The sequence below is a fragment of the Dermacentor albipictus genome, chromosome 5, assembly GCF_038994185.2.
Source record: "Dermacentor albipictus isolate Rhodes 1998 colony chromosome 5, USDA_Dalb.pri_finalv2, whole genome shotgun sequence".
Lineage (NCBI taxonomy): Eukaryota > Metazoa > Arthropoda > Arachnida > Ixodida > Ixodidae > Dermacentor > Dermacentor albipictus.
In genome coordinates, this window is record NC_091825.1 from 166,315,051 (window position 1) to 166,336,515 (window position 21,465).

The 21,465-nt window shown below is 44.6% G+C and overlaps 2 protein-coding genes and 1 long non-coding RNA gene across 4 annotated transcripts in view; 1 reads left to right on the top strand and 2 right to left on the bottom strand.

Moving 5' to 3' along the window:
- Positions 1 to 2,149: 2,149 nt before the first annotated feature.
- On the bottom strand, positions 2,150 to 8,218 carry LOC135917550 (kinetochore-associated protein 1-like). The gene has a single exon (XM_065451115.1). The coding sequence runs from the start codon at positions 8,216 to 8,218 to the stop codon at positions 2,150 to 2,152; it is 6,069 nt and encodes a 2,022-aa protein (XP_065307187.1).
- Positions 8,219 to 12,116: 3,898 nt separating this feature from the next.
- On the top strand, positions 12,117 to 17,380 carry LOC135917577 (uncharacterized). Its single transcript, XR_010569337.1, has 3 exons — positions 12,117 to 12,362; positions 13,165 to 13,276; positions 13,459 to 17,380. It is a non-coding gene; the product is annotated as an uncharacterized lncRNA (long non-coding RNA).
- A 133-nt stretch (positions 17,381 to 17,513) lies between these two features.
- Tsc1 (tuberous sclerosis 1 protein hamartin) overlaps positions 17,514 to 21,465 on the bottom strand; it is a 125,298-nt gene continuing 121,346 nt past the window's right edge. For both annotated transcript variants that reach the window (XM_065451127.1, XM_065451128.1), the window contains exons 20-21: positions 20,905 to 21,013; positions 17,514 to 18,219 (exon numbers count right to left, since the gene is read on the bottom strand). In XM_065451127.1, coding sequence (XP_065307199.1) covers positions 17,957 to 18,219; positions 20,905 to 21,013 — 372 coding nt within the window. In that variant the 3' untranslated portion in view covers positions 17,514 to 17,956. The remainder of the gene's footprint in view (positions 18,220 to 20,904; positions 21,014 to 21,465) is intronic.

The following is a 21,465-nucleotide window of genomic DNA, read 5'->3' on the forward strand; positions in this document are numbered from 1 at the left end:
TGCTGCATCCACGAAACGGCACGACATGTCACCTTATTTAGACTGTCGGTTTCGAAGAGTCGTGGTAGCACAGCGCCGACTGCATATGGTGCCGACACGGATCATGCATATTGCAGGGTGTGTCGTATGTAGCGATTCTTTAAGTTGTGTGTACGCCTTCTGGCAAAGTCGGATGCCTGTTTGGTTTTGGACACCACGTCAACACACTGCTGTCGAGCTCGAAAACGCAGAAGTGGTGCGCGTCGGCATTGACGTCGATGTAGGATGCATACACATTTCCAAATCGCTGTGCAAAGTAAGGGCGCCTTTTGTCCATGAGCAAAGTGCATTCAGACATTTCGCATCGCCTTACGCACGCAGAAGCCTATAGTAACGAAAGCCTGGACGTGAAACGTGAATCTAACAGAAAGGCCTGTTCCCGCCTGAAGGCAATGTCAGCAAGTGTCCGTGACGAGTGTCAAGTGACTCACACGAGGCTGGGCGTTGAAAAGTGTCTCTCGAGTGCCGCTGCTTCAGTCTGGCCAGGGCCCAACCCGCTATCATGAACCATTTGAAATGCCCAGTGTATTAGTTGCTATAGATTGTGGTGCAGTGAGGCAGCCATTCCATAGCAGCCATGAAAATTACCTGTGGAAGTAATAGTAATGCGATGGGCTTTCGTGGTGATTGTCATTATGTATCACATGCATCGGAGTGCGATCATTTACACCCTGTGCTCGTGTTTAGATAAATGCTTTATCTTCTGAAGATACGGTACAGCACCTGGATCTTGAGTGGATCTTTCACTGTACAGGCTATACCAAAACCTCTCTACCTTTGTGTGCTTCATTTTTGCCAACTGTCTTTTCTCCACAAAGAAGGCCAAGTTTCTTTCACTTAGTTTCACTCACTAAGGGAACAGGCTTGTGCGACTTGCAATCAACAGGGGTCAAACACATGTGGCAGAGTTCTGCCAAACTGAGAGCCCGCATATGCTCCATTCACATCAGTAAATTCAACAAACAAGAGCAACAGCACTGAAAAACGTAACACGAGCTGCACAAGACCACACTACCAACCATAAACGCGCTCCAAGGCATAAAGAAACGAGCTGCTCCAGCGTTACGCCCAAGTGTGGCTCGAGATCGCAAGCTCGAACACCAACCAGTTCTTCCAGCGCAACTAACTAGAACAACATTCTATCAAACAACACAGTAAGAAACCGTAAAATTATGTTTTGGCTAAGCTGAAGCAGCTCCAGCAGCGCGCGCAACACTATAAACCGGAACACGCCATACTTGTTTAAACAACGTCATCATAACTGTGACGTCACTTCCGTGCGTGGCAGCAGCGTTTTAGTACGGCATTTCGCTTCTACCACGCGCGTGTCACCAGTTTACGCCTATAATAAATTACACGCTTTACATGGAGCACTTAAATGTGTCAATGATCAAAAGGACCTACTCTAACGACTCCGTACGTTTGTAGAAAATCGTCAAAATCGTTCCAGGGTCCCTTTAAAAATAAGACTTCCCCAAAATTCTGTATATCACATAAAATCATTTTGGTGTCATAAAAAGTATTGTTTAATTAAGAAGCACATACTGTTGGTTCCGATATAACAAAAAAATGTTAAATTACAACGACCTTGTTGAGATGTCAATGTAGGGCAAATGGTTGCATGCCCTCTGTCACCGCACAGCCAGAAATGAATGACTGATGGCATGGCGATTTTGGTGTGCCACCTGCCCTCTTCATGAAATACAAGCAGGCGCTCTACAATTTCCTTGGAGATCAAAACTGCGGTAAGTTGCCGCGTCTCCTCACACTTCAAATATGCAAGACCGTTGTTCTCCTTGCACAGAAGCAACATGATGCTCACACCTCCAACCTTAGCAGAGCAGCTGCTGAAGGCTCGTCCTGGCAACCCTTAGTTACTACACCGAAGATTACCAAGATGTTACTTTAAACCACAGAAATCAGTAGATATTTTATTTTATTTTGGAATTAGTAGACCACTAAGAAAATTACTGAAAAATCAGTAGGTATGGCAACAGTGTTTATGTTTTTAATACCATGTTTTTAATAATAACAAAACTTCCATCACAGTCACAGTTCTGTTGAGGCACAGTTCCACCACAGTTATCATACCTTTGTTACAAAAAAGCAACTAGAGCATCTCCTGAAAAACTCTATTTGTGTTTGGAAGTTTTAGAATGTTCACCTGATCTTTACAAGCTTTTAGCAACTTCAGTAACTTTGAAGAAAACTGCTTTAACAATTTTCTTGCACAATACTGAACACTTCCCGACTCTCTCACCAACATGTACACAAAGTAGAACATGATTCCCTCTTGATCACAGTAAACATCATCTTCGTGAAGCAAGGGTTGAAGACTTTGGACAGATGGGCAGCGAAGAAACAACTGCAGAAGTCCACTTGATGCACTAAACAGTGAGGCTGGTGCATTCTGAAGGACATACTGCCATGCACAAATGAATGCTGGTTTGGACCACAATAGCGGGTGGCCACCCAGTGCAGGCAAAACACGGCAAAGGACATCAGTTGCACCAGCACTAGTGGCAGCTGACAGAAATGCTTCCCAAGTTGGTGCAGCCTGCACATGATACTCGATGCAGAGGTTGCCCACCAACTCTAGTGCCACAGCGTTGTGGTTGTGTAATTGAAGGACTGCACTGACAATTTCAGAGGCACCATCTGCATCAAGGTCCAAAGACGGGAGTGGTACACCAAGCTGTTGTAACCTGGCTTTGTAAGCCAAAGCTCTCAATTCCTCCAGGCTGGATACACCGCTCTTCAGCGGCATATCGAGAAGAGTGGGATTTGAGATTCCCAAACCAGCTAGCATGCACATCATGGCGAGGACACGTGGTCTCAGTCCAATGAAGCAGTCACTCACTGATGCAATGCAAGAAAGCACTTCCTTCATCTGCTCTGGAATATGCTGCATCAGATGAACAATGGTGATGAAACCTGCAGATCTTCTTGCACTGCCCACATGACTTGCCTCCAAATAAGGTTCCAAGGTACTTTCATCGCCAATGTATTCAGGGGCTTGGAACCCTAGCCACCGCTTTATAGATTTCTCAAGGAGACCAGAAAAGTCTACCGAGACAACACCATCAGTCGCAGCAATCTGGCTTATGCAGCTGTAAAGTTCTGAGGTATCAGAAAAAACAAGGTGCCACCTTGTATCCTCCAGCAATGCAGCTACAAGGTCTTCTGTTCTGCCACAGAGTGCCAAGTACAAAGAAGAGTTCAAATTGTGCTGCTTGAGTAGTTGTTCATTTTGTTGCTTTATGTAATTCCTTCTAAATTTCATCTTTGCATCACTCACTTTAGATTTTGGCTCGCCAGATGCAAAAAATGCATTGGGCAATGTAGCACACTTCTTAGCTACACTCGTAGCTGTTGGGCCTTTTGGCAAGTTCTTTACAAGCTTCAGCAGGCATGCAACAGCCTTTTCCTTCTTCTTCATCTGCACTATCAGTCTCTTGACACTTGAAATAAATGCTTCATCCAGTATGTTCCCATTGTGCTGTTGTGCACTCCACATCCGAATGGCATTATCTACGGCAATGAACCGGATGTCGTCTTTGTTCAGCCTAAGCGTGTCTGCAACATTCAGCCATGCATCCGCAGTTTCAGGGTGCAACTCATTGGTAATAAATTCCCACAATGATGGCTTAAGAAAATGGTGAAATGGTAGTCTTGACTGCATCAAAGACGAAATCTCAGCCACTGGATATTCTTTACACCACATGTCTATTTCCTGTTCTGAAGGAGGGCTGTACCTTTCATAGGACTCAAGGAAGTGCAGTATATCAATTTCCCTCTGAACACTGCTGTCTGGTCCTTCTTTAATGGCTCTTATGTAGTCATAGCCAAACCGCAAAACTTCGTAGTCGTATGGGTTTACCTTGGTTAGACTCTTCATGAGTACCTTTCGCGCCGACACCTTCGGCATTTTCTCAAGCACACGAGAAGCCTCTGCTAGTATTTGTGGCAGGCTCTGCTTTTTAATACAGGGGTCTTGTGATTGAGTACACAGAAGGAACGCAAGTCTTCGAGAAAGGGACACCTCCATGTTTATGTTAAAGGAACTGCAGTAACTCATGAGGTCATCAACATCAATCAACAAAGACTTCTCCATTTGCTCAAGAACAGACTGTAAGATAGTGGGGTTTTGGTTTGTCATTGCATCTGCAAAAGAAATGTCAGCTTTACCCAACTTCTGCCACCAGTAGGCACCTTTCACGGCAGCTCGAAATACAGCTTTCTCGGCTGAGTAACTGCACAGTTCAAAGCCGACAGTAGCGACAGTTTTGAGCAACCTGAAGTTGTTGTTGCACTGACCAAGAAGATTTCTCAACTTTTCAAGTGCCTTTCGAGGTTTCAGGTTGCACAGCAAGCCCTTCAAGAAAGGCATGTCGGCATGCTTTCTAGCTGAAGCCCGGGTCATGATTGAAATTGTATTTTTGCTTATCTGGTGCTCAGTCACTTCTTGAAGTGCTTTGTGCACTGAGTGTTGCTGTGGGATGTCAAGAAACATCTGGAAAACTGTTGCAACCACAGACAGGCAAAGCTCATCTTGAGATCTCTGGCTAAGGTACTGGCAGGTTGCTTGCAAGTGGAGCTTCACTTCTTCAAGAAGTTCTGGGTGCTTCTTGTCTAGGAAGTTCCACACAGATTTTCCAAGAGCAGCTAAGTGCATCAGCATTTGCTTCTTGTCTAATGCATACCCATGCCTACTGTGCAGAAAATTCTGTTCCTTGGGCGAGCATACACATGCAGAAACAGTCGAAGAATGGTCAACACTGCCGAGTAGAACTGATGCTTGCATTAAAATGTCGGCCCAAAGAGCAAGATTTGTACACTTCTTGATATTGTTACCTGTGGATGCCAGTGCTATACGAGAAGCGATCTTGTGTACATTAGTAGCTATGTGCAACACATCTTCACACTGACAAAATATCAGGGGCAAGATAACAAGAACAGATTCTCGGATGTAGTGAAGCTCCAGCAGGCAAGTGCACAATGAGTCCACCATGTCATCTCGTTTAAGCTCAAGCACCAAAGTGAGCATTACTTCTATGGCAGACTGCAAATCAAGCTTCAAGACTCCAGCAAGGTAAAGTGCCTTTCTACAGATATTCTTACATGCATCTTGATCTTGTGCGGGTTCACTCAACAAGACTTTCTGGAAGCCTTGCTTTAAGACTTCATGCTTGTCACTTTCACAACAGAGCTCAGCCGCAGAAACAGTGATGCCAAAGTCCCTTCTCAGCACCATTCCCTGGCGCACCTGACGGTGCAGTGTATCATAATCAATGGCACTAGCACTTGAAGTCTGCTGCAAGACACTCAGTAAGTATTGCCAGCATTCCATCAGATCAGCAACTTTCACCTCTGAGTATGTATTGTGACGTTTCAGGAGGAGGTCTGCAAATGACAACAGTCTGGGAGCAACTTTAAGGAATAGCTCCTGTGGGACACTCTGCAAAACCTCAGCAAATCTATCAATGTCGGCTTTAACATAAGTCATTTGCAGGTAAAGCAAACAGACATCAAGTTCTGACATGTCGCCTAAGTTCTTGGCAACAGTGAGAGCATCCTGCAATGCTTCTTGCTTTTCAGAAAGCAAAATGCATTTTACCAGCGTACTAGTAGTGCTGAGTGCCATTGAACGAAACAAGTTGACATCATAGCTCAACAGAATCATTTTAGCCTGCATTCGATCCCTCTCGTAGTCAATCTCTCTGGCAGCTGAGCCTCTTAGCGAGGAACCATGATCTGCAAGCCCTTGAATGCTTACACTCCACGGCACATGTGCATGGCTGAGGATCTTCTTCACAGCCACAAGCCAACAATGAGGGTGGTCAATAAGTGCTGCTAAGGCAACCATCTTGTCTTCCAGAAGCTCATCACGCATCAAACTGACACCTTTGTAGCAAAGCACTTTGTCAACATAGGACTGCAGCACATTTGAAATGTCCAACCCATTGGTTTTAACAAATTGTATTAGAAATCCTTGCACGAGTGATGCAACTTCCAGCTTTGTAATGGCTCCATCGAGGATTGCAAATGCCACTTCCTGCTTGTCAGTGTTTTGCAGCTCTTGCAGGGTGAGACGGCACTTGTATTTGCTCCGCAGAACTTCAAGGTTCTGGAGATCCAAGGAGAGATGGTACAGCTTGCACAGTGCACTTGTCTTGTCCCTTATTCTCTTCGGCACACCATACACAATCATCCAAGTTTTCAATGGAAAACAGTCTGCAATTGTACTGGTTAATTGGAAATGATCCAAGACGACCTTCACAAGTCCCATGGCTCCAGAAGGCCTGAGTGACTTATTGCAGAATTCCATCAGCAGAACTCTATCTACAATCCACTGGCAGATGTATTCAAGGCTCTCAGGCAAAGAATCAACTATTAGAGGCAGAAAGCTGCCTTTAAGCCACTGTAAAAGGGATGAGAGCTCCACGGTTATTGGAATGGCATCTAAAAGATGCTTTACGACATTACAGCTCAAGCCTTGCAAGAACTCGTCCTGATGACGCTCCCAAATGAAAAATCCTGCAGGCATGTGATCATCTCTGAAAAGGGCACAAATCTCCTCGATGAGGTCAGCTTGTGAAAATGCAAACCAGTCACTTTTAAAGTCACTGTCACACAAAAATCTGAATGTGGTAGCTCTGTTCAGTAGTAACATAATCTGAGCAGATACACTATCACGTTCTTCAATGTCACAACCTTCTGCAGACGATACATGTCCTTGCAAGAAAAGGAACAGCTTAGATGCAACAGCAGGTGAGGCGAAAGGTGTCTCAATGCAGCACCTAGCTACCTGTAGGACATCTGGAAGCACCTTCACCAAGTTAAAAGCTTCATGGACCAGCTTAAGTTCATCCTCTTCATCCATCGATGCATCTGTCAGCCTAGTACTTAGGCTCTTGAGAATGTACAGAAGGTGGTGCCAGCGAACTTCTTCAACAGAGAGGTTGAACAGCTTTGCAAATTCTTCAGCCTCTGAAAACTTGTTTTTGTTGATCAATTTCATCAAATGATTTTCTGGGAGTGCCTCGCTGATTGCCCGAACTCTGAGTCCAGTTAAAGCTTCTTCATTATCACTAAAGCCTTCAACTATCCAGAAATTTTCTAAAGAGTCGCAAAATGCCATCATGTGGCAAGTCTCGTTAACTTCCAATGCATACTGCATGGAAAAGTCGGGGAACCTGTAGATCTCCAGTCTTCTGGTTGAAGTTTCAGAAATAGCTGTGAGCACCGCTATTCTGCGTTCTTGTTCAGGTCCACGCTCGGTTTTTGCGGCGGCTTCTTCGCAGAAAACAAAGTCCGTAACGGTTTTTTCCGACCAAATGTCCTTGATAAGGAAAGTCTTCAAGCAGATGGTGACGAGACGGCAGCCTTCAGTGAGAGTAAGCAGAGTGCAGAGGCTGTCTACTACAACCATTTTACGAACCCGCTCACCAGCGATGTTATTAAGGATGCCATAAGCCGAACTGTTGGAGTCCATGGGAATGCAGCAAACAGCTCCTTGTCCACCAGTGACCAGCAAATCGTCACCCAACACACAGGCGCTAGCCATTGACACCAAAGAAAGCATACAGTCATTTCGACTCGCGTGTTGATTAACGTCGACTATGCGGACTTGCAGCGGCGACAAGTCTGGCTGGTCCGCCGATGCGAGCTGCGCGATCACGGCGTCGCTGACTGTGGCTGTTATGACATGGTGTCCCGTTAGCACGCACACGGTGTAGCTGTCACTGTTCTTCTTCACGTCCACGGAACGGAAGAGCGCAGTGGTATCATCATTTTCTGAGCTAGGAACAGGTACCTTGACGATGGACTGGGCAGACTCGACGGTGAATATGTGAAGGTTGGCACTCCTTTCCGCAACAATGAGAAGTCCATCCAGTACGTCGCTGCACAAAGCAATGGCATCGACGGCAGCATTGAAACGCGTAGAGAAGAGGAAGCTATCATGCTTGAATACTTTGACAACATCGTCTATCGCAACCGCAAGATGTTTCTGCGAAACAACGCCCCTCACAGTTGGGTTCACTGCCACGCCAGGAGTGTCCGCACAAATTGTAAACAGTGTACGGACTTCGTATAGTTGAGATCCAGCTTTCTCTTCATTGCGATGACCAAAGAATGAGGTTTCACCGTCAAAATTACCGTACACGTTAGACCACATCATGGGAAGTATTCTGAAACGTTCGCCGCGGCGAACGTTTCGCACTGGCCACGCCTCCGCCGTTGCGGCGCGCGCTGAATGGCTGCTTTGACAAAACCGGAAATGCACTTGCGCCACCTGAATTTCCGGTTTTGTCAAAGCAGCCATTCAGAGCGCGCCGCAACGGCGGAGGCGTGGCCAGTGCGAAACTTCGCCGCGGCGAACGTTTCAGAATACGTCCCTTTTTTTTCATCGCACCTGCTCAAGGCAACGCCATGCAACGCTCGTTGCGTTCGTCTCTTCAACAATTTGGCGCAACAGCGAAATGATACTGATGATAGTGGTACAACGCAAAAACGTTTTCGTGCAAATACCAAAAAAAAATTGACCCTTATTGCTGCTTTATTCCAGCTAAAATTCTGCAGAAAGATCATATTCTTGCATTCTGTATATTTTAAGGGAAACGTCAAGTTACTTACGTATGCGCACAAAGTTAATTAATATGCGAAATTTTAGCGGGAAAGAATAAAGAAAATAAAACGTTGTCTAAGTTTATTTCACATTCTATTTTTTGATGCTCGCGTCAGCTAACGGATGGGATTAACAATAGGCGTGACGTGCTTCCTGCTGCCAGTTTCCGCCTTCCTGGCCCATACCAGGCCCCGTACACTCTCAAGTTCAACAAATGGCCACAGAGGGCGAAAAAATCGACCGCGCGCTGCTGCTAACAAAACCACCATAGTAGAATCACTTCAGGATGCTTACGTTAGTTTGAACATCTTCCGCTAGAGGCGCCGTAAAAAGCGCAAAAGCAACATAACCTCGTGATCGTGAATACAGGGCCTAAGTGTGAAGGACAGATCACGTGGGAAGTGGGAAACCGGCAATCGACCATTGATTACTGTCTGATGACAGAAGGAATTCAGGATAAGTTGAGAGAAATGGTCATCGATGAGGAAGGGTTTAGCAGCATAGGGAGTGACCATAAACGCATCATTTTGAAAATGGGATATGTAGTTGGGAAAGAGAGCAACGAAAGCAAAATGGCCAGCCGAAATTTGAACGCTGAACAAATAGTGGAGGAAGAAATTGGCAAGTCGCCAAGTAAGGGGTGGGAATATGGTGAGCTTCTAAGTGTAGTAACGACAGAAATACGGAAAGAGAAACAACACGTTCATTGGAAAGGAAAAAAGAAACCGAAAAGCTGGTGGAACAAGGAGATACGAGAAGCGATCGCCGAAAGACAGAAAGCATCTCGAGAGCACAGGCAGGCAAAGAAGGCGCAGTTGCCACAGGATGAAGTAACCGGTAAATGGGAAATATACCGAGAGAAAAAGTCTATGGTTCAAATACTGGTGCAAGCAAAATTAAAAGGTGAAAGTGAAAGTTGGTTGTCAGAAATACGTGAGAAAAAGAAGGCCGCACCTAGAATATTTTGGAATCACATAAAATTATTAGGCAGGAAATCAACAACAATACAACAACATATCCTAGACGAAGATGAAAACAGACTGGAAGGAGAAGCAGCAATAAATTACATCCAAAAAGTAACAGCCGAATCTTTCCAAGGCAAGGACGAGGTTGTATTTGAAGAAAAAAAGAGCATGAAAGAGACCCAAGGGGGAAAGGAGCTAGTGCTTACAAATTTAAACTGGAAGAAAGCGGAAGAGAAAATTCCTAAGCGCACAGCCACAGGGCTAGACGAGGTTCCCGTTAGGCTGATAAATGAACTGGGACCAAAAAGTAAGGAAGCTCTCGTGAAAGCAGTTGAAAAAACTTTAAAAGATAGACGAATACCAGCTAGACAGTTGGCGACAAAGTAGAATGAATTTAATTTATAAAGGTAAGGGGGAGAAAGACAGAATTCACTCGTATAGACCGTTGACCATTACATCGGTAATATACAGGCTAGCAATGCAGGCAATCAAATTAAAGCTTCAAGCATGGGCAGAAAATAATGACATTTTGGGAGAGCTTCAGAATGGCTTTAGAATAGGTAGGCGTTTGGATGATAACTTGTTTGTTCTTACTCAGTGTATTGAAATATCAAAAGCAGAAAGCAGACCGTTGTATGTGGCCTTTTTGGACATTACAGGAGCATACGACAACGTAGACCGCAGCATTTTGTGGGATATTCTGGAATTAAGGGGAAGGCTTAGGTAACGATTGTATACAGCTTTTGAGAGAGATTTACCTAGAAAATACTGTTTGCGTTGAATGGGAAGGGATGAGGAGCGCGGAGAAAGTTCATATCAACAAGGGACTGAGGCAGGGGTGCCCTTTATCCCCGCTGCTGTTTATGATGTACATGGTGAGGATGGAGAGGGCGCTAGAAGGAAGTAATATCGGGTTTAATCTCTCATACAAACAGGCAGGTACAGTAATAGAGCAGCAACTCCCAGGTTTATTTTATGCGGGACGACATTGTGTTGCTCGCAAACAAGCAAAGTTATTTGCAACGTCTGGCTAATATCTGTGGACAGGAAGGCAACAATTTAGGTTTGAAATTTAGTGTTAGAAAATCAGGTGTTATTGTATTCAATGAAAACAGTGAACAGACAGTGGAGATACAGGGCCAAGAAATACCTCGGGTAACAGAATATAAATACCTTGGTATATGGATAAACGAAAGCAATGGATATATGGAAACACAGGAAAAAAACATAACAGTAAAGGGGAAGGGAAATGCAGCCATAATGACGCACAGAGCGCTATGGGGATACAATAGGTACGAGGTCCTCCGAGGTATGTGGAAAGGGGTAATGGTTCCAGGACTTACTTTTGCAAATGCGGTTGTTTGCTTTAAATCAGGGGTACAATCAGGACTCGACGGGAACCAAAGGTCAGTGGGTCGCCTCGCATTGGGCGCTCACGGGAAGACTACAAATGAAGCTGTGCAAGGGGATATGGGCTGGACTAGTTTTGAAGTGAGGGAAGCTCGCAGTAAAATTGAGTATGAAGAACGGCTGAGGAATATGGAGGAAAGTAAATGGGCTGGGAGAGTGTTCAGGTATCTGTACAGGCAAAACATTGATTCACAGTGGAGGAAAAGAACTAGGAAGCTTACCAGCAAGTATGCGGCCTGTGGGGTGGGCAACACAGCAACAAAGAAGGTCAAGCGGAAAGTCAGAGAGGCTGAATTAATCTCATGGGTGGCGGCAATGGAAAAGAAACCTGCCATGAGTAACTACTTAAGGGGAAAAAACGAAATTAGGAAAGAAACCATTTATGATAACTCAAAGGGAAGCTCATTACTTTTCGAAGCGAGATCGGGATGCCTTAGAACACGCACGTACAAAGCGAGATATAAGAAGGAAGAAGAAGCATGTGCTTGCTGCGGTAAAGCTAGGGAAACGACGGAGCATATTTTATTAGAATGTGAAGACATCTATCCAGCGGTCGATTTAGGCACCACTGGCCTCCTTGAAGCCCTTGGGTTCAGCGGGAGCAGTGGTAAAGCAAACAGGTCCGCAATAGACATCAGTAAGAGGCGATTGGAGGATTGGTGGAAGAAAAGTAGGGAAACGACAAAGGACGGAGACGTACAAAAGCACAGTTCGCAATAGGGAATCAGAAAATTTGGACGTGGTAGTTCATAGTGTGTTTTTTTTTCTCATGGGTTAACCTAGGTAGGATATTAGGCAGCATAGTAGCAAGAGCTTGGTGGCGCAAGCCACCGCCCCGTTCCAAAGGGGACGCTCATAACATCCATCCATCCATCCATCCATCCATCCATTTTATCCTACAAACTTTCTCCTACAATTACCGAAGCATTATTATTACATAATAAAGAGGGCGAAATTATCATTGCCAATTAGATATTGTATTCTTTGTATGTAAGTTTGTTTGTCACTATAGACGCAAATAGCGTTCAGCACCATCGATCTTTCACGTGACCTCTGGCCTCGATTTAAAATTTTTACCGGTATTTTCGAGTGCATGGCGGCACGGATTCATTCGTTCGTGCACTCAGACTGGTTCCTTCTTTTTTGCTAAAACTGGTTGATTGCGCTTCGATGTCTCGCGTGGCAGCACCTGGGGTGAAGTGACGTGTTTGCAAGCGGACATGTAGTCCCGAAAGTTGGGTATCGGTCGTGAGCCATTCGGAACACGTCTGTATCGAAACGGGAGCTGGATTCTGGTGCGGCTAACAACGGCAATAACGGTGAGTCGTTTAACACCGCTGCTTGAATCGTTATATAATATTCGTCTCATTAACTTACAGGCGGAAACAAGTTAACGAACTAGATCCTGCACAACATACGGATGTTGAGATCCTCCGTTGCTGCTTCCTAAAAAACCGTTACTTGCGAGGCTGTCGTTATACACACACAATCGGGAAAGAAAGAGCGATATCGGAACGCGCGTCTCATTTTTCATCTTATTGTAGCCGTGGCCATAGGTAGCCTTAACAATATACACATAAAACTTTTTTTCGAGTCCGCCGGCAACTTCTTTCGTCCACAAAACCGAATAATTCTTTGGTAAAATGATGTGAATGTACACAATTTAATGTATTAAACAGTTGCAAGCCTGATAATTCACTCATACTTCGTATTTGTTGGTTCCAAATGTTCTTGCTGTTCAGTTTGGTTTACCGTAGGGCATTTATTTTTGCAGTAGTGAAGCGGTGCATCACGTCCGTGGAGAAAAATAATGCATCAGTTCTAATAGCTTCATGACTTTCATGCATTTGCTTGTGGAGCCAGCAGTGTGATCTCTTCCAGTGTATAAATGAACGCACAAATGTTCTCATTTCTGATATTAATAATACTTAAGCTGACAAATTTATGGACAATAGCAGTATTTATTTGACGTGCGGCTTAAGCACCCTAGAACAGACAGGGTACATTTGCATGTGTTCTGTAGTCACAAACCATTACAGTATATATGTCACACCTTTTTGCATTTCATATTGCAAAATTTTGCTGTTTCGATTTCTGATTAAGTCAAAATTTCTGTTCCAGACATGCAGCAGTGAGGACGGCACCAGTATAAAGCAACACACTCCACGCACTAAACAGAAGCTGCTGCCTGCTACAACAAGGTCATTGTGTGGACGTTGGCTACTACTACAAGGTAAACAATACATGGTTTCGAAATAAATATGTTTCATATATGCTGTATTGGCTTGCTGTTTGCAGCAGATATGGATGTCTGTTCATATTTATAATTCAGTATAATTGGTTCGAACATAAAAGAAAACACACAAGAGTTTGGCTAATCTGTGCTGTATCTGTGTCACCGTTCTGCCCCAACAGAGTCCATGCCAAGCATATATTGGTCATCACAGGAGCTCCTATCCACACCAACAGAAAGGAGCTGGAACCGAATTTGCAAGGCTTTTACACCACGAACAAAGAAGAGCATGCAGAAGAATTTGCATGAGATATCAAGTCTGCAGATCACTGTGTCAAGACTGTAAAGAGCTTCAGCTACAATTCCACCAGCATGGACAAATTGGCTGAGTCATCCAGGTAACTCAAAAAGGACTTTATAGAAATTCTTCGTCTTCAGATGCACCTGCAACTTCTTATCAAGCACGGACGACACTGACCAAAAGAGTTCCATCAGTTTGCCCTTAATCACCTTCCTGGCCATGTCAATTCCATTTGTGCCAAGTGTAATTTTTCTTCTATAAATGCAAGCTTCGTCATTGCCCATTCTCGTTAGAGATCATTCATCCTCATCCACACATAGAGGTCAACCGATTCTTCGCTGATACTTAATACCAGTCACTGTCCAGTACCATAACATATCTGTAGCAGTACCTTTTAGTGTATGTTGTCATGCACAATTCCTCTCCTGAAATAGCCAATGCAAAATCGACATGTGTCTTGCATTAATCTACGCACCATTTGCTGTGCACCAGTTTACTTTTCTTGATGTTTTTGGCCTTCAATGCTTGCACAGCAGAGTGGCTTCTCTCTTGAATGCGAGCTTTCTCATTTTTCATATTCCTAGTCTCGTTGATGATTGCTCTTCTTCCTCGATAGCCTGGGTCTTTGCGCAAGCTACACTGAATGATTGATTGCAGAATCTGGTTTTGCTGTCCCACTGGGTTGTGGTCGCCGTGTTACATTTCTAGGATGTGGGGGCCTGGTCAGTTGCATTGGTAACAGTCTCTCAAGGTAAGCATTTGCTCCTGCAGTCCGCACAGCGACATAGACTCCCAGTATACACGCACCGTAACTGGTGCTCCCGTTCATTCTTTCCTGCCACAGCCATAGGCAAATTGTACTAGTGGCCTGCCTCGGCCATGATTTGTTCAGAACGGAGACCAGCATACGTGCTTACATGGTCCGATGTGTTTGAAGTTGATAGCCACATAGATGGAAAGGCCCGCAAAAATGGCTGCCGAAGGTGATGCTCACGAAAGCGACTTGTCCATATTGAGACAAAGTGAGACACCAAATGTGAGCCACACATTAGCGGCCCTCGACAGAAAAGAAACGTGCAGGTTGGAAAGGAGTTAACGCTAAAATGCCGGATAGTCCATTTCGCTGTGTTGGTTGCGGCAGCAGATGCCTGCGTCACCTGATTGCTTCGCAATGGAAGTTGCTCATCTTCAACGGCAACTGTCGGTTAAAACAGGTGCAATGCTCTGTCCAATCTGTTTGTACTGCTGGCTGTCGCTTGTTACCAGACCACCACATGCGACGAAGGCAAGCATTATGCCTGTAAGTAGGCGGCTGAATGTATCCTAAGAGACCCATGTATGTGAATGCTCACTGTTGCCATATGGTTCGTAGCCAATGTATAATGTATTCTCTGAACCTCATGCATCGATTGATTGCTGCTTCACCCGCCGCGGTTGCTCAGTGGCTATCGTGTTGGGCTGCCGAGCACGAGGTCGCGGGACCAAATCCCAGCAGCCGTGGCCGCATTTCGATGGGGGTGAAATGCGAAAACACCCATGTACTTAGATTTAGGTGAGCGTTAAAGAACCCCAGGTGGTCGAAATTAGTGGAGTCCTCCACTACGGCGTGCCTCAGAATCGGAAAGTGGTTTTGGCACGTTAAACCCCATAATTTAATTTTTTTAATTGCTGCTTAATTTCGCTGTCATCTTACTTGGTTACGGTCGCCGTTTTATGTTTTTCGAATATGGCAGCCAGGTCAGTTACATTGGGAAGCAGTCTCTTGAAGTAAGCATTTGCTCCTCCAGCCCACACAGCGACAGCGGCTCTTAATTTACACACACCGTGATTCGTGCTCCCTGTTCAGCCTTTCCTGCTGCAGCCACGGACAAATTGTGCCTGTGGCCTTTCCCGGCTGCGATTAAGCACGAACGGAGACCAGCACATGTGCTTACATGGTCCGATGTGTATGAAGTGGGGTGGAAAGGCTTGCAAAAGTGGCTGATGAAGGTGATGCCCGTGAAAGCGACTTGTCCATATTGAGACAATGTGGGACACCAAGTGTGAGCCACACATTATCGGCCCCCGAAAGAAAAGAAATGTGCAGGTTGGAAAGGAGTCAACGCTAAAAGGCCGGGTAGTCCATGTAGCTGTGTAGGCTGCAGCAGCAGATGCCTGCGATTGTTTCGCAATGCAAGTTGCTCTTCATTAATGGCGACTGTCCCTGCAAACAGGTGGGACACACTGTCCAATCTGTTTCTACTGCTGGTTGTCACTTATTACCAGACCACCACATGCGATGAAAGCAAGCATTACGCCTGTAAGTAGGTGGCTGAATGTATCCTAAAAGATCCGTGTATGTGAATGCTCACTGTTGCCATATGGTTTGTAGCCAATGTATAATGTATTGTCTGAACACTATGTGGTGAATGATTGCCGTTTATTTTTGCTGTTATCTCACTTGGTTACGGTCGTTGTGTTATACTTATCGGATGTAGCGGCCTGGTCAGTTGCATTGGAAAGCAGTCTCTCGAAGTAAGCATTTGCTCCTGCAATCTGCACAGCGACATGGACTCCTAATTTACACACCGTGATTCGTGCTCCCCGTTCAGCCTTTCCTGCTGCAGCCATGGGCAAATTGTGCCTGTTGCCTTTCTCGGCCGCGATTAAGCACGAACGGAGACCGGCATACGTCCTTACATGGTTCGACGTGTGTGAAGTTGGGTGCAAAGGCCCGCAAAAGCGGCTGATGAAGGCGATGCCCACGAAAGCGACTTGTCCATATTGATACAATGTGGGACACCAAGTGCGAGCCACACATTAGCGGCCCGCGAAAGAAAAGTAACGTGCAGGTTGGAAAGGAGTTAAGGCTAAAATGCCGAGTAGTCCATGTCGTTGTGTTGGCTGCGGCAGCAGATGCCTGGTTCACCCGATTGCTTCGCAATGCAAGTTGCTCATCTTTAACGGCGACTGCCGCTGCAAACAGGCGGGACACTCTGTCCAATCTGCTTGCGCCGCTGGTTGTCGCTCGTTACTAGACCGCCATGTGCGACAACGGCGAGCCGTTTACGAGCTCGCGTCAAATATTCCAGCGTATCTCGACATACACATTTTATTTCTACCATTGCCCGAGAATGCACACTGCTTATCTTCTGCCAATAAAGTCGCACGTCCTGTTCACTCACTTGTGGATTGTTTGTATGGGCGTCAGTAGAGGCTCTTTGGTCTCCTGGCATTTAGAACGCACCGGCTGCGCGGCAGCCGAGGTATCGAGGCATGCCGCATAGCCGGCGGGGCGAATACGGCGCGTACGAGCGGATACAAGCGTACAAGACGGGCGAAAAGCGGCCATAATTGATAATGCTCTAAAAAAAAAAAAAAAAAAAGGTGCGCATTTCTGCTTCCTGTTTTAGCATCGTCATCTGGCGTCCACCTAGGTAAGTTCCATGCGCTGCCGCTGCTTATTTTCGAACCACTGCCAAAGGTACAGTTTCCCTTCTCTAAAGTTGTTCTTTATTCTATGCCCATACTTCAAGAGAACCGTTCCAGAATATATGACGGCGATAATGGGGATGTGAAATGTTTACATTTACATGGTTAAAAAGTGTAGCCAAAAGTTAATGGAACACAGGTGCGGCATTTTACGATCCATTTGATTTTCCACTTTTTTAACCCTTTGTGGCACTTGGTACTAAGGATGAGAATAATGGAAAATGACCAGGATCATTACAAAATATGGCCAAAGGTTGATGATCCAACAATCTTGATGTACATTGCAAACTGGGGCACACTGGTCTGCCATTCCAATGTATGGTTGTACCAATTAATTCTACGCACGCATCATATGATCATTAGTGCTTTCAGCCAGCTATTGGGAAAACACATACTACGCTCTTTTGATTCCGCTAATGAGGTTATTTGTGCTGTGCAATTTATTTCGCAAAGCGTTTCCAGCACTTATGTATGTACAAAAACTTTATTAACCTTTCCACTTGGAGCCAACATCAACATGAACTTTCCCTTATTTTATACAAAGCCTCCATGACCACAGTAATTAAAAAAGAAAAAAAAATGCAGTCATACAAACCCTTTGACAAGCAAGGCCAAAACCAAACAAATCTGCACCTTCAATATGTTTACCAGTGTGCAAATATTCAAACACTTCCCTTTTTTTTTTCTAGAAGAACAGTAACTAAATAGGAAACAATTTTAGTGGAAGTGCCAACAGGGTCCAGAAACATGCAGCCAGCTGCTGAAGATTTCCCTGACACATGTGCTGCATTAGGCGCATTCAACAAGGTTTGTAAACCAACATAATCGGAGCGAAATAGGGCTCTGCCTTGAACCCAAGTCTCTATGCTTTAAGTATGTCTCTATGTTTGAGGCTTGGCTGTAGCTGCTCATTGTAGGTCACTTGTCTTTTCATCTGCGACGTTTGTCTGAGGTTTCTCCTCATGGGCTTCAACCGTGCCACTCAACTCCAGCTCTTCCAGCAGCGGACTGTGCTGCCATTCAAGAGCCTCCTCTGCTTCTTTGAGCATGTCGGAAACTGGCGTCATCTCAGTGTTTGAAGTGTAAGAGCCCAACAGGCCTGTAGGGTCGACTGTTGGACTGCTTCCATCGAGCTCCATGCTGGCGCACATGTCATCAAAGCCCCCGGATGCTGTGTAAAAAGAGAGAAAGAAAATGGGTCATTTATATCTGTCAAGTAAATCACACAAAACCCTGTGCATATTTCTTGTGTACAGTCAGAAACCTCATGAACGGACACACACACAAGCTGTTGGCACGCCGTAATATCAGCATGATGTGGCATTCAAGACTGGCAGGCATACACAATATTGCAATAAGTTTCAGCTTAACGACCTCCCCCCAAAAAAGCAAGTGAACTGTAAGTAAGTGATCAGTTCAAATTCCTAATTTCAGTATGGCTCACCAATGACTATCAGCAAGGTGAAGCTTGTACTGACGAGCTTCTTGCCACTCACTGAGACCACAGCATTTATTTAGAGAAGTCGCAAAAGGAAAGCACCTTCATAATCTTTAGCATGGTTGCTGGTGAATGCCAATAACACAGAGCAGTATTAGCTTGCATGTAGACATGTAGGAAACAAGCAGACATATGCAGATCATATGACACCAGATAACTGTCACCTGTCTAATGAAGATGTGTGCTAAATAAAGCGTGAACAAATCAATAATTGATCACTTTCCGGTTGGGATTGTGGGAAATGCATGGTCACATGCTCACAAATGGCTAAGGGAAGATGCGAAGCTAAAATCGTGATTTTTGCCAGAGAAACATTGTCTAATTTTGTTTATTTTGGATTCCTGGACATATAAAGAAGCTCATCACCAAGACTGGTAGCAGTCTGCGCCACAGGAAAGAAGAAAATGAATCCTCTTCGAGTGACAGTGGCATACGCTAGCTGTAGCTCTAGAGCTCCCATGAACGCTCTATGTAAGGCCACAGAGTGGGCAAGAAACCGAAAATAGAGTGAATGTCTGTTTTACAGTTTGTTTTACATGCATTCTTTTCATAGGAGACTTTCCATCAAGAATACAGCAGACTGCAAAGCAAAAACTAAAAAAGAAAGGCATAAATGTGGCTGCGGCACCCTTGTCTACAAACGCAGACCAGGGTGCTGGACTGCTCTAAAAGTGTGTGTGTGTGTGTGTGTGTGTGTGTGTGTGTGTGTGTGTGTGTGTGTGTGGGGATGACCCGAAGGAACTGCTGCAGAGCAGATTAGAATTGAAGCAGGAGGCTCCATCCTATACAGCAGGGAACATTAATTAATTATTTTTGGACCTAAAATAAAATAAAATATTCAGAAATATTTGAGCTCATTTTTCAGTTAGCACATTTTGGTTGAACAAGACCTTATGGAAACCGATAATTTTCAAACTGCTTCGCTAAAACCTGCTTTCGACGTAGTTGCTAGGCTGAAATTTTGTCAGGAACAAGATGAGGTATTTTACATTTAGAAATTTTTACTAACACAAGAACTTATTACATATTTGACATATAATGACAACGACAATAATTTAACATAGCCTCAAAGTGATGTCATTGTTACAGAAATGTAATAAAAAACATGCAACTTGCCTTATCCTGCAGTATAATCACCCTGGAAGGCATTTAACAAAAACACTCAGTGTGTCATTATTTCTGAAATGATGGTTTTCCTAAGGTGGCCTGCCTAATTCGTCCGCATGACAGCCATAACTTCTTTATTTGATCTGTGTTAGTGAAACTTAGAATATGTACTCAGAACAAGAAGATACATAAACATATAGATTTTTATAAATGTCCGTGCAACGGCTCAAGAACTAATTTTCAGCCCCACATCCTCCCTTATTGACTGTCTGCCATTTTTCAAGGACTTCCAATTTTGCAGTGCAATAGAAAGTCTACTATTCAAAGTGTTTAAACGTACAGTGGTTTCTCTGGAAAGAGAGCAGAAATTGCTCTGACTACTCGGACTGTGGCACCACCACCTACCCACTAGCACCAATGCATAATGGCAATGATTAAAATTTCGGATATCCCATGGTATCTTGAGCTGGAAATATGCACATGATGCTACAAACAAGGTGGCCATGAATAACGTTGAGACCATGTCGACTAGGCATGAAACCACAACTTTAGTTTCTGTCTACTGATGAACGGTGTTGGTTAGGCCTAGCAGTCTAAGCAGCTGACGGAGTAGCTGGTGACAAGACATCGTAGGAACCTCGCAGTGACTATGATCACGCACGTGGACCTTAACGGTGAGACCGGACATATGGGCTAGACTGACAACTGTAGTAGCGGGGTATGGATCCAAGTGCAGTCCCTTCCATGGTGGTGGCAGTGGTTTGGCTTAGTTAGACTGCAGTCAGGAAGCCAACGTTAAAATTCAATTCTGATAGTTTACGCCAAGCCAACACGCCGACACCGTGTGATAACACCAATAGCACTGTTGCCTACTCACAGTGGTGCAGAGCACGTGCATGTAATTTATTGTTGTTCTCGTGCCGCGTTAATATGCCAGTGGGTCTTGTAGATACTATGCAGGAGGCCCTTTGCTGGCCCGTTGGAGGCATCCTCCTTGTGTTTCCTTTGCATAGATGTGATCACAATCTTCTTTCTACCAATATCTATGGGCGTGCTTATGACAAATATATGTATGGATGAGTACGAATGTGAAAACAAGGAGGGGGTGAAAGAGAGTAAACAGGACATTGTTCACTCTGTTGCAGTGTCCTATTCACTCGTTACTACCTTGGTCTTCAACTTCAAATGCGTGCTCATTGATCTTCTTTACACATAATAGCCAACTCATTTACAAAACAGCATGCCACTCACCTTCTGAACTTGATTCTCGTTTCTGCTCCGTGCAGTAGCGAGCTTCAACCAAATGTGCTTCCATTCTCTGGCACACACTGATCAGGGCATTGATTCGGCTCTCCTTGCTCTGTGTAGACAGAAGGAAGCAACAATGATCAAGCATTTCTGGTCAACTCTTTATTGAGATAATTATTTTTCTGCTAAAATGTGCAACATGAGAGGTTGAATTTCAGGGCATGCAATAAGTAGACTGTATTACTGTATTAAAAGGACATACTTAACCTTCATCAAAATATTGCAATGACTACCAAGAGTACTTTTGTCCAACTGGCTGGAAGTTTGGATAGTGGAACTACTAGTGGTGGAACCGATCCAAACATTCAGCTTGCCGAAAGAAGAAAAACAATTCCTGAAGAAGTCCTTTTCTGAGCAACTCGTGACTGGAAAAGTGATTCCCAGACACGTAAGATGTTGAGGCCTTTTAGAATCAGCCTAAAGGCTGTTTGAGATGATCACACTTACTTATGGCACAATTCGCAAATTGTCTTTCTCACGGACACGCATGAACAGACATTGCCT

Bases quoted from the DNA above. Each gene is read 5' to 3' on its own strand.
- LOC135917550 (XM_065451115.1), bottom strand. From the start codon at position 8,218: ATGTGGTCTAACGTGTACGGTAATTTTGACGGTGAAACCTCATTCTTT.